At 38.3% G+C, this 12,481-nt stretch overlaps 2 protein-coding genes across 2 annotated transcripts in view; one reads left to right on the forward strand and one right to left on the reverse strand.

Annotated features, from left to right (window-relative positions):
* MRPL13 (mitochondrial ribosomal protein L13) overlaps positions 1–7,449 on the reverse strand; it is a 46,341-nt gene extending 38,892 nt beyond the window's left edge. The window contains exons 1-2 of the mRNA XM_008689302.2: positions 7,179–7,449; positions 3,725–3,848 (exon numbers count right to left, since the gene is read on the reverse strand). Coding sequence (XP_008687524.1) covers positions 3,725–3,848; positions 7,179–7,205 — 151 coding nt within the window. The 5' untranslated portion in view covers positions 7,206–7,449. The remainder of the gene's footprint in view (positions 1–3,724; positions 3,849–7,178) is intronic.
* Positions 7,450–7,534: 85 nt separating this feature from the next.
* The window catches only part of LOC103661598 (MDM2 binding protein), a 77,180-nt gene continuing 72,233 nt past the window's right edge, over positions 7,535–12,481 (forward strand). Inside the window, exons 1-2 of the mRNA XM_008689299.2 lie at positions 7,535–7,697; positions 8,565–8,645. Coding sequence (XP_008687521.1) covers positions 7,580–7,697; positions 8,565–8,645 — 199 coding nt within the window. The 5' untranslated portion in view covers positions 7,535–7,579. The remainder of the gene's footprint in view (positions 7,698–8,564; positions 8,646–12,481) is intronic.

Below are 12,481 nucleotides of genomic sequence, written 5' to 3' on the forward strand. Positions count from 1 at the left end.
CTGCTCAGCCATGAGCTAATCTGTGGTTGGCCATGAGTTCAACAATATGTATATTAAATAAGGTGTCTTTAAACAGAAACACATGAAACAAACAAGACTATGTACTGACTGGCTGACAAAAAATGATGTGACCAGAGGCTCACAGGCACCTAACTCTGTGTCTCCCCTAGAAGCAATGGTTTGGTGTTCACTCTCATTCAGCATTCGTGGAGACTTTAAAGAACGGGACTACAGCGAATAATGAGAACTGACTGTGCTCGTAAAACATTTTCTCCAAAGTGTCATTCCACAAAATGTTTCTGTCAGGCATCTCTGAAGGACCAGACACTGCACTAAGTGCCTGAAGAACAAACATCGACATGACAGAATCCTTACATTCAAATTCCATCCTTAAAGATTTCACAGGTTGCAGGCTTACTTCGAAATTTTCAGTAAGTGAAGAAAAAGATTAGAGCAGCAAGTATGAGAAAGGAGGGAACTCGTAAGTTCTTGCTCTTAACCAAATCAGACCATCTACAGGTCTCTTCCCCCTAGCTCCACAGATCCAAAGTCTAACTTAGCTGAAATGCCAGAGCCCTGATTAGAAGTAATTTCTTCATTCTCAAACTGGTATTCATAAATGCATATATACACTCAAAAAACATTTTATGCAGCCCAACCATGTGTCAAATACTATTCTAGGCACTGGGCATATATATATAGCTGTGAAAAATTCAGGCAAAGTTCCTGTCCTCTTAGAAATTCATCTAGTAAAGGTAGGGGGATAATGCACATTTATATAATATGTGTGATCAGTGAATGCTAATTTTTTTAAAAGGCAAGGTAGAGTATAATAAGTGGACTTGGGGAAGGCCTCTCTCAGAATAAAAGGAGCAGAAATCGGAAAGATGTGAAGGAGTAAGCCATAAATCTGGAAAAGCCATAAATCTGGAATATCCCATGCAGGAAGAGGGAACCAAATGTGAAAAGGCCCTAAGGCAAAATGTGTTGTCAGGTATATGAATGAAACAGTAGTAAGTCTTAGTGGATTACTCAAGGGAGGTAGGAAATAAATTCAGGGAGATAACACGGACTACACCATGTAGGTCCTTGTAGGGCACTGACAGAACTTAGGCTTTTACTCTGACTCTCATTTGGAAAAGATAACTGTAACTGCTCTGTGGAGAAAAGACCTTATTGGGGCAAGAGTAGAAGCAGGGAGATCAGTGAGGAGGCTTTTGGAATAACCCAGAATAGAGAGTACAGTGGTTTAAAACTACAGGAGAGAGAGTTAATGAGAAGTGGTCAGATTTCAGATATATATATTTTTCCAGGTATATATATTTTTTCTCATATATATTTTACAGGGAGTTGAACAAAGAGGAGTCACAAACGAAGCAAAGACTTCTGACTGGAGTAAGAAAAAAACTAAAGAAGCTGTTAATTGAGATGGGAAAACTAGAAGTAACAGGTTGGTTTGGGTGGAGGAAATCAGGAAGTACGATATTGCCAAGTTAAACACACATTAACATGCTGGAGATGTCTACTAGACACCTAAGAAGATTTGCTGAGTCGAAATGTGGTCATGTGAGTCTGAAATACAGGGAAAAGGTAAAAAATGAAGATATAAGATTGGGAGCTATAAGCATAATAGAAGATATTGATATATGAAACTGAATGTGGTTGCTTAAGGAATGTGAAGGGGTCCAAGGACCAGGTTCTGGGGCACTCCTTATTTTTAATGAGAGAAGACTGAGAAATTAGAAAGTTGAAAAGAACAAAGGGAACTGGGAAGGAGAAGTTAGCAAGAGGATGTATCTAAAAACAAATGAAGAATGTTTAAGAAGAAAGTTCTTTACATGAAAACTAGCCTGGAATCCCCAAAAGGTTAACTGCAAGAAGAAAATAAGGGAAGGATTATTCTATATTAAAAAGACTAAAGAAAAATAACAATTGAAGGCAATACAGAAACCTTGGTTGGATCCTGGTCTAAAAAAAAGTAATAGCTATAAGAACATTCTTGGAACTACTAAAGAAATTTGAATATGAACCAGACATTAAACTATACAATTAAATTACATTTCTTTTGTTATGTGTGATAATGGCATTTTGGTTACATAGGGGAGTATTCTTATTCTTAGGAGACGCTGAATACTGAATACTGAAGTATACAGGGGGATTTACTATGACATCTGCAACTTATTTTCCAATGATTAAAAAATTATATGTTAAATTATATGTTAAAATTTTATGTTAAAACGTTAATGACTGTGTAATCTAGGCGGAAGGTATAAATTCACTGTACTATTCTTTGAGCTTTCCCGAAAATGTGAAAACTTTCACAATAAAAGTTATAAACATTTTAAGGACAAATAACTCAGTGGAAATATGGGCAAAAGACCCATAAAGACATTTGACAGAAGAAGAAATGATAAAAGGCCAATAAATAGAAAAAGACACGTAGCACCATTTCCAATCAAGACAATGAAAAACCATCAAGAAAGTGTATTTCACATCTACCAGAGTAGCCAAACTTAAAGAAAATGAAAACATCAAGTGTTACTGAAGATGAGGGATAATACAAACTCTGGTAGGACATCAGCATAAAGACTAACTAGTTTCCCATATACCTTTGAACCCAGTAACTTCTGTCCTGTAGACAGACCTCAGAGAAACTCTTCCACATATGCACTGGAAAAAAGAATACTGACAGTAATATTGTTTGTAATGGCAAAAAAAATTGGAAATAACCCAAATGTTGAGAGTATGGGTATTTATTTTATCATCATTATAACTGTTAATTTTCTTTAAAATATTGACTATATTTAAACATGAACTTATCTACATATACATACTATATATAGATAACTTCATGTTTCAGAAAGTTAAAACTATGATCAACTGCAAAAAATGCTGACAGGTCAAACAAGACGAAGAGTTTAAGAGCTGACACCTAGATCTTGCTGGGTGGTCCCTGGAGTGCCAGGTTAAGTGAAGTCAATCAAAACTATGTGTAATAAGCAGAAGTCTTTTAGTATCAAAACAAATTTTTTCCTTTGTTTTGGAAAAAGGTTACAGAAAATCAAATCTATCAATTGAAAACAGTAAAGAGTAAACTTTCCATGTCCAACTAGCTCTATCCATCTTTTTGGGGGGAAAAGGTTTTTGGAAGAGAGGGCAAACTTAGTTCTTCATTTTCAAAAAAACTCTATTCAAATGCACATTACCATGTAAACAGACATGATAAGAGTGAACATCTAAATTTATAGTCCCAATCAGGACATCTGAGAATGTAAGGAGGGCTACTTATAATTTTGCTGTTGTAATGGCATAAAATAGGGTTGTCTCAGGCAAACTGGTCTGTACAGTTTTCCTATGAATAAACCAAATTCACTGTAGTGCCTCAGTAGGTTTTTTTGCAAGAACGGAACAAGGGATCCCAGGAACAAAAGAGGTTCTTAGAAGTAGTTCAGTCCGACTTCTTCAAGATTCTTTTCTTTTTTTTTTAAAGATTTTATTTATTTATTTGATAGAGAGGCAGTCAGCGAAAGAGGGGGAGTGGGAGAGGAAGAAGCAGGCTCCCAGCAGAGCAGGGAGCCCGACGCGGGGCTCGATCCGAGGATCGTGGGATCATGCCCTGAGCCGAAGGCAGATGCTTAACGACTGAGCCACCCAGGCGCCCCTCAAGATTCTATTCTGGTGGGAAAATTATGGTTACGCATGACAGATCTAAAATGATACTCACTCAGTTGATGGTATATAGGTTTATGCAATCCTTGAAGTTTAATCGATGCCATAGCAGCCAGTTTGCCAGGGGGCTGCATTTTCCCATCTAAGAGATACCAAACCCGAGCAAAAGTGGCCCATTGCTAGGGAAAAAAAAAAGGGAGAGAGAGAGAGAAAAAAACCAAAATTCTAATTAAAATGGAAATAATCATGTTTATTATTCTATACCATCATGTGGTATTCTATAGTTAATATCAATAACAGATCAATCAAAAAGATCCTTCACTAAATAATTTTTTTTGGTTCTGTTTTCATTTCTATTTCTGGAAAAGGAGGGTCTTTTTTCATTCTACAAAGTTTAACAGTAATTTTTTCTGACTGCTTTTCTATCTGCAATGTGGATGATGCTTTATTTAAAACATTTCAAAGATATATTTTTCTTCATATTATGGCTTTGTATCACATAAAATAGAATCTAGAATGATAACGAGAAACTCTTATGAAAGCACAAACTGTTATAAAGGTCTTCAAAAATATTTTGAGATTAACAGATATATTAAATTGAAAGATGAGTGACCAATTGGGAACTGAACTCTTCAGAAGTTCAATTCCGCGGGAGAATACAGTAACAGAATATAGCTGGACAAGTACAGGTGGATGATGTTGAATAAACTTCAATTTTAAATAGCTGCTTTAGACATTTTTAGGCTGCCTCAGGCATAAACCATTATCTTTGCAGTACCCATCAGTAACTTCAAACTCTAGGAAAATTCCAGCCCAGGAAGATCTCAACCAGATGTTTTCTCTATGCATATACATAAGTTGCTGAACAATGCTGGAAAAAAATACAACCAGGCTAACTGGTTTTATTTTAAATGTTATTATTACAAACTTCAAATCAGCTTCTAAACTGCTCAGCATTTCTGTTTTTCTCCTCTCTCACTTTTCTAGTTTCTACGTTGTTCTCTCCGCACATCTTCTATCAGATTTATCTCTTAAGTATTTCATATATTTTGATGCCACTGTAAATGGTATTGTATTTTTAATTTAAATTTTACTGATTGTTGCTAGTATATAGAAATACACTTCATTTTTTGCATGTTGGTCTTGTAACCTGCAATCCTGTTAAACCTATTTATCAGATCTAGTAGCTTTTCTTAGATTCCATCTGATTTTTTACATAAATAATCACGTTCTTCACAAATAAAGACAGCTTCTAGCCCATACCCTTTTCCTACTACTCTAAGCCTAGGACTAACTACGAAAAATTCAAACAGTGGGAACTGTATAGGACAATTTTTTGTCTTCAGAAATTGCAAAGGAAAAAAAATAGGAAAAAGAACCTATTTATTAAGAGAGAATTAAAAAACAGGAAATTATTACCTTCTGGATCCTAAACCAAAGGAACAGTAAAAATATTATGTATTTCCGGTTTTTTTTTTTTTTTTAAAGATTGTATTTATTTATTTATTTGACAGAGACAGAGTAAGAGAGCAAGAGCAGGCGGGAGAGAGGGAGGGAGAAGCAGGCTCCCTGCTGAGCAGGGAGCCCAGTGTGGGGCTTGATCCCAGGATCCTGGGATCATGACCTGAGCTGAAGGCAGACGCTTAACCAACTGAGCTACCCAGGCACCCCCAAATATTATGTATTTCTATAACATATATGAGAAAATTGGAAAACTGAACATACAGTAATCATTTGATATTAAGGAATTATAATTAACTTTTTTTGTCTTTGATAAATGGCATTGGGATTATATTTTTAAAAAGAATCCTTATCTTATAGAGAAGATATTGAAATATTTACTTATGAAATAATAGGAGTCTGAGATTCACCTGAAATTCATAAGGAAGGGAAAGAAATGAATGGGGGTACAGAGGAAATAATACCGGCTATGAGGTTTTTGAAACTGGGTGATACCTCCTTTTATATGTGATTGAAATTCTCCATAATAAAGTTAAATGACGACAACAACAACAAACCCTACTGACCTCACTTACCCTCTGCTTCATTTCTTTCCTCTCCCTTGTGGTAAAATTCTTCCAAAGAGGTTGTCTTTACTCCCAACTTGTCTCTCTTCAACCTGCTCCAATCTGGCTTTTGCCTCCCACACCCATCTCCCTCACTCTACTGTCTGCCAAAGTTACCAGGACCTTCATGTCACTATATTGTTCAATTCTAAGCCTTCAGTACAGGTGATCATTTCCTTCTCCTGGGTATTCTTTCTTCACTTGATTTCCAGGGCACCAACCTCTGTTGGTTTTTTTCCCCTACTTTGCTTGTTCTCTCACCTCTTGCCTGTGACATGTTGAAATATCCCAGAATTCAGTTCTTGGTCCTTCTCTCTTCTCAATACATACTTCCTCAAAGACTATATCCAGACTCATATACTGAAATGCTATTCTCATGCTTAGGACTCTCAAATGTAGAAATTTACATCTCTAGCCTGGACCTTTAAACTGAACTCTACACTTGTATCCAACTGTCCACTTGGCACCTGCGCTACAGTGCTTTTAAACCATATGCAGCCAAGACTAGTTTTTCCCCATTCCATTGTAGATCAATTATTTTGATTAAAAAACTGTTTAAAAAATAAAATAATACCATATCATCAAATTGCTATAAAAGTTTTTAAATGTTTAAGTTTATTTCCTGTATTTGCCTCATCCAGGCGAGGTAACAAATAGTTCAAGAAAGGAATCACACTTGGAGCAGAACTGGGCTAAGAAGCATCTCAGACCAACCTACCCAAAACTGAGCTCCTGCTCTTCCACCTGAAACCTGCTTCAGTTTCAGTCTCCCCTGTCTCAGCTGATGGCACACCCTTCCAGTTATGGAAACAAAAAACCTTGGAGTAACCCTTGTTTCTTCTTTTGCTGTCAGCTCATTCAATCCTTCAGGAAATCCTTCTGCCTCCACCTTCAAACAGAACCTGACCACCTTTCAACACCATACCGTTACTAGTTTGGTTTGTGCCATGATCATGTTCAGCCTGGATTACTGTAGTTGGTCTCCAAACCGATTCTTTGCTTCTATCTTCCACCAATCCCCATCTCTGAACAGTATGAACTCAGCGGCCAGAGTGCTCCTTTTAACACCTAAGTGACATCACGTTACTTCCCGGCTCCAAACCTTTCAATAGATCCTCATTCTACTCAGTAATGAACAAACTCTTACAATGATCTACAATGCTCTATCTGATCCACCTTATTATCTCTGACTTTCTCTCTGAATACCCTTTCTGGAGGGGGAAAAAAAAAGACATGAAAGGGCTGGCTGAAAAGAGGAGAAGATACGTGCCAAGAGAAAAACCAAGCAATGGCCACAATCACGACCCTCGTATGTGCTTTCCCGAGCCATCCTGGCCCAGATTCGGCTTTCCTGCCGACTCAGCATCACTAAATCCACCCGAGCCACTGACTTCCTCCTGCCGGTGTAATGAATTCCATCGATGTACAAGAATTCGAGCTCACCTGGGGTGCCTTAGAGAAACTCGACATATTTCCCCACTAGCAGGACCGTCCTTTTCCCAGGATCCAAGGCCAGACCTCAGCATCACTGCCCCGGCGGGAAACGTATAAAACCAAGCATGACAGTTCCTAGGCCAGCCAGCTCTCGTCAGCTTCTCTGCTTTTCCTGGGTCTCCTCCAGCCCTCCCATGGTAGCAGTTTCGTCACGAAAAGAGGAAATAATGCCGTTGTTGAGAGGATAACTCCCCAAAAGAACCCACAGGCCGGAAAAGCTGCAGCAAACAGACGGAGGGCACACAATTTCCAGCCGACCTAAAGTGGAGGGGAACCGGAAGTGCATCAGTAGCGCGCGACTGTTTGGATGTGGAAACCGGGACTTGCAACAGTAGTTCAGCTCTAAGGGGATGGATCGGTACCTGCTTCTTGTGATTTGGGGGGAAGGAAAAGTTCCGTCCGCAGCGGCTGAGGAGACGGAGCATGGGCCTGCGGAGTCGTCCGCTGAGGGTACCGAGAAGCTGCCCGGTAAGCGCGGGGCTGAGAAAGGGCGGGAACGGCTTAAGGAGAGGGAAGAAAATGAAGTTTGAAATCAAGTTCTGCAGGGGAGGGACCTATCTCGAGTTTTCCCGGGGATTTGTTTCTCTCTGGGATCGGCCCCATAACGGCTGACAAATGTCGTTATCTTCATGGAAAAATAGAGACAAATTTGTGGATGCAAAATTCCAGCGCTCAGAAGTTCTTGGCACAGTAAAAATTTAACTGAACAATTCTCTGTGCCTTAGAAATGGAATGTCTGCTTTTTGGAAATAAATGCATTCAGTAGGGTTCCCGCCTCCTGTGTGTTCCAAATGCAGGTAATACAGAAAGGAAGAAGATGGGAAAGGGTCTTACTCTCCTAGAGTTTACATCCTAATGGGAAGAGACATCCCACACATAAACTAAGCTTAAAAATATATATATATACATATATATATATATGTATGTATATGTGTATATATATATATATAAAACTTAAAACAATTGTAACCGTTTGAGATTGTACTCCTTTTCGGTTTTTCTGGCTGTAATCCGTATTGCATTTTATTTGTTTTGGTTGGGTAAGCATTTTGAGGAGAAAATGTATGTGGTTGTGTACGGAGTATTGTGACAGTTTCCCTTTTCCCCTTAAAATTCTTCTTCAGGGGGATTTTTGGATTTGTATTAACTGGCTAGCATGTACAAACTGGGCGCCTTGCCTGTTTTCTCTGCATTTGATTTATTATACTGAAACGATAATAGTGTGTAGTTCACGTACAACATAATGTTCTTGAGAGTCTCTGATGGTGAAATTGGAATAGGCCTGGATGACTTAACTCTTAAGCCCATTGAGTTAGTTTGTCTTTTCTTTTTCAGACTTAACAGCAGCAAATGTTTATCATCTCCTGAAAAGAAGCATTAGTGCTTCAGTGATTCCAGAAGATAGTACTTTTCCAGGTAAGTATAACACAAACTCCTATTGCTCTGACACTGCATTTGTATTGGAAGTAAATTTAATTCATTTGATCACGTAAAGGTATAAGAGATATTTGTTGACTGTGCATAAGCCACTGGGATAGGGTAGTAAGGAAATACAAAACTGAAAAGGCTGACATCCCTCTCTTCTTGCTGCTTGAATGTGATTAAATTGTATGAAAATTATTTTAGGTTCTCTCTGTTTTGTTCCCTTTATGATTTTCTTGCCCGTCTTTGGCTCCACATAAAATAGGGTAAGTGGCATTATAAGAAGGATTTACGATTTTGTCCTGAGTACAAATACATTATTAATGCTCTTAGACCCATTTCTTACCATTTTTTTCCCACCGTTACCTCTTACTGATTCTCTTAAAAGCACTTCATAATTGTTAAACACAGTGATCTTTTCTCCATCCTTAACTGTTTTAACTTTTTCTAAGTATTTGACTTCTTTGACCACCCTTTGCTTTGTAAAAATCTTTTTCTCCTGTGGTTTCTATTGACAGTATACAAATCCATCTACTTATTTTTTTGGTCGTTATCTTCTCTTTTACTTCCTCTTCTTGGCCTCTGAGAGTGTCTTTCAGAGGTTCAGAGAAAGAGATAACCAAAACAGGCCAAGGCCTAAAAACTGAAGGAAGCTTCTGGAGATGGCAGGGATAGGATGCTCATTTTGGTAATGTAATTCTCATGACTGTACCATCTGTTCCTTTCTCTCTTCTTTCATTGGAGAACCTCTTGTCTGTCAGGTTTAAACTGTCACCCTTGGGAAGTTATTTCTAATGTGTTTGTGCTGCACTAGTCTGTTTGCCCAGTTGCAGTACTACTCATTAATTTTTCAAGTTGGTATAATTTATGTCAGTACTACTATTACTGCAAGAAAGATTTTTCACTTGTTCCTTGAAAGTATACATCAAAGAGCTTTGGGAGCATTCTAGGAATTCTCGTGATAACTTTCACTTCCTGTTTGGGTGGATAAACATTTCTTATCCAGGCAGTCCTTTTTTTGCCAATTAACCTGGGACTATGTAAATGACTGCACGCTGAGGCCATGCAAAGCAATCCTAATATAAAATCAGTGGGAATAAATCACAATTGTTTCATGACATTTTTTTTTGTCAAAACGTTGAACACTTTCTCACTGTTGGTTATACATGTAGAGGAAATGGGGAAAAAAACCAAAATGGTAAAACTAATAGTTATTTCATAGGCTGTAATTGAAGCATTAAAAGCATTGAGAATTATGGGGCGCCTGGGTGGCTCAGTCGTTAAGCGTCTGCCTTCGGCTCAGGGCGTGATCCCAGAGTCCTGGGATCGAGCCCCATATCAGGGTCCTCAGCTGGGAGGCTGCTTCTTCCTCTCCCACTCCCCCTGCTTGTGTTCCCTCTCTTGCTGGCTGTCTCTCTCTCTGTCAAATAAATAAATAAAATCTTTAATAAATAAATAATAAATAAATAAATAAATAAAAATAAAAGCATTGAAAATTAAACTTTTTTCTTTGCTTTTTTTTTGTGAAAACTTTATCAAGAGTAGTTTGAACAGTGCTTGTCACTTTCGGTCATTGTATAACTTAGGATATAGAGTGAGCATCTCTTCTATGTTTTGGTGAATTGCTGTACTCCTAAGTTTGTGTTGGCTTCCATTGTTTTATCCTTTGCACTTTTAATGTCAAGGAGTTCCTTTAATGCAAAGGTATTTGCCAGTGTCATTTTCTCTGAGACGTCTTCATCCTTTTTGTCACAGTGTTTTTATCACAGCAGCTATTTCTAGAATCCGTTGACCTGAGATTTGAATATCACTTTCAGTGTTATCACTTTTTGGGTTTTTTTTTTTTGTTTCGCTTTCATTTTTTTTTCCTTTTGCCCATTTCCTCTTCGTATTATCTATTTTTATAAAATAGCGTGGATTTATCACTGGGAGGCAAGAAGGAAACACAATTACATATTCGTCCTCTGTTCGTATGAACTGAATAACAGATGTGCAGTGATCAGTCAGCAAACTTGGAAAGTAGAGATGTAATTGGTCACTGATCATGATACACATCTTTGATTTAAGTAGTGATTTGTGATCCGAGAAGCTAGCAGTGAGGTTTTACTTTATGTGATTACAGATAATTAATAAACCTTGGTAACTGGAGTTTGAACCATGGTTTGGGGGACCAGGAGTTATTGAAAGTATGGTAACTGAAGTCTGCATATCGGAACCATGCAAAGAAAGAACTGCTCGTGTTGAATTTCTTATCCTGGGAGCATTATTGCTTCGGTAATATGGCAAGTGTGAGAAACTGGAAGTGCAATATGATGGTAATTGAGCTAAGGCTGGAGAGGTAGGCGTAGCTATGTGGAAGTCTTTGTAAATCATGTCGGGGTATTCGGATTTTTTTCATAGTAATGATTAGCCATTAAAGGCTTTAATGACGGAAGAGGTTTGGTACCATCTGTGTTAGTGAAGTATTCTGGCTTACGGTAAAGTAGACAAATTTGAGGAAAATGTGGTTATAAAGGGGCTACTGCAGAAGACCAGCTGAGAAATAAGAGAGGCAATCAGGGTAGAGGAAAATAGGTAGATCTGAAGGAAATTATAGAGGTAGAATCCACCTGACTGAGTGTTGCACTGGTGTGATTTAGGAGAAGGGGAGAGGGAGAAAGCAATCAAGAGTGACATTAGATTTCTGGCTTGGCTATAGTGTAGATGGTGGCATTTAGTGAGATAAGAGAATTAGGTTTTGAAGGACCATGACATGTCCGGTTTAGAACATGTAAACACTCTAAACAATTGCCTGTAAGATGTCAAAGTGAAAATGTTTTGTAAAAGTTGGATACATGTGTCCAGAACTCAAAAGCCTGGAGATAAAAAAAGATTATAGAATCATCATATAGACATCAGTTCAAGCCATGAGAAAGGATGGGATTGTTTATGGACAGTGAAAAGAACAGAAAATTTTGAACTGAATCCCAGTATTTAAAGGAACTGAGCACTGGTTTTTAAAGGCATGAGGAGCAGCTGGAAAGATAGGTTCCACAGAACCCAAGTGTTTTAAGGAGAAAGAGGACAACTGTGTCATCTTTGATTCCTTTCTTACTCAAGTAACAACAGCAGTAAGAGCTGTTACATTCAGTAACATGCTAGTTATTGTTGCCTTTAGGGAGTGCAGTTACAGTGGCATGTTGGAGACAGAAAAACAGATTGAAATGGATTTAGAGGGGAGTAGAAAATGTGATGAGGAAATAGGGACAGTCAAGTGTAGACAATACTTTCAGTTTATCCTTGAAGAAGAGTAAAGAAGTAGTAGTGTCTGGCAAAGGGAGGTGATTTAAAGGAGATCTTTTTTCCCCCTCTAATTTGAGGAATATCTGTGCAAATTTAAATCCAAATGGGAAGGAACTGACAGAGGAGGAGAGCTTGAAGGTGCAAGAAAGATCGTCTAATCAGGGGCTTGGAGTCCCACTGAAAGTTTGAGGGATAACTTTGAGTTGAAAGGGCAGTGCCCCTCGTGTACTCACAGAAAGGAATGAGGAAGGACTAATGGGAATGCGAGTAGTGTCCTATGTTTGCTGACATGATGTTTGGGAGTCATTACCTAATAATGTTTTCTGTTTTCTTAAGGAAGTCGGAGGTAAGTCTTCTGCTGAGTCTGTTGGGAGAAAGCAGTAGTAAGCACTCACCATGTTACCTTGTTCCCATGAGTTAAGATTCAGTTACCACATTTCTCCTCCCTCCTGTGAATCCAGTTTCTTTACAGAGTTCTACATTCTTTGTGGCTCTAAACTGACATGCACCCCGGTGATGACCCTTAACTTCATATCCTCATGTAACAT

The sequence above is a fragment of the Ursus maritimus genome, unplaced genomic scaffold (genome assembly GCF_017311325.1).
Source record: "Ursus maritimus isolate PB19 unplaced genomic scaffold, ASM1731132v1 scaffold_9, whole genome shotgun sequence".
Lineage (NCBI taxonomy): Eukaryota > Metazoa > Chordata > Mammalia > Carnivora > Ursidae > Ursus > Ursus maritimus.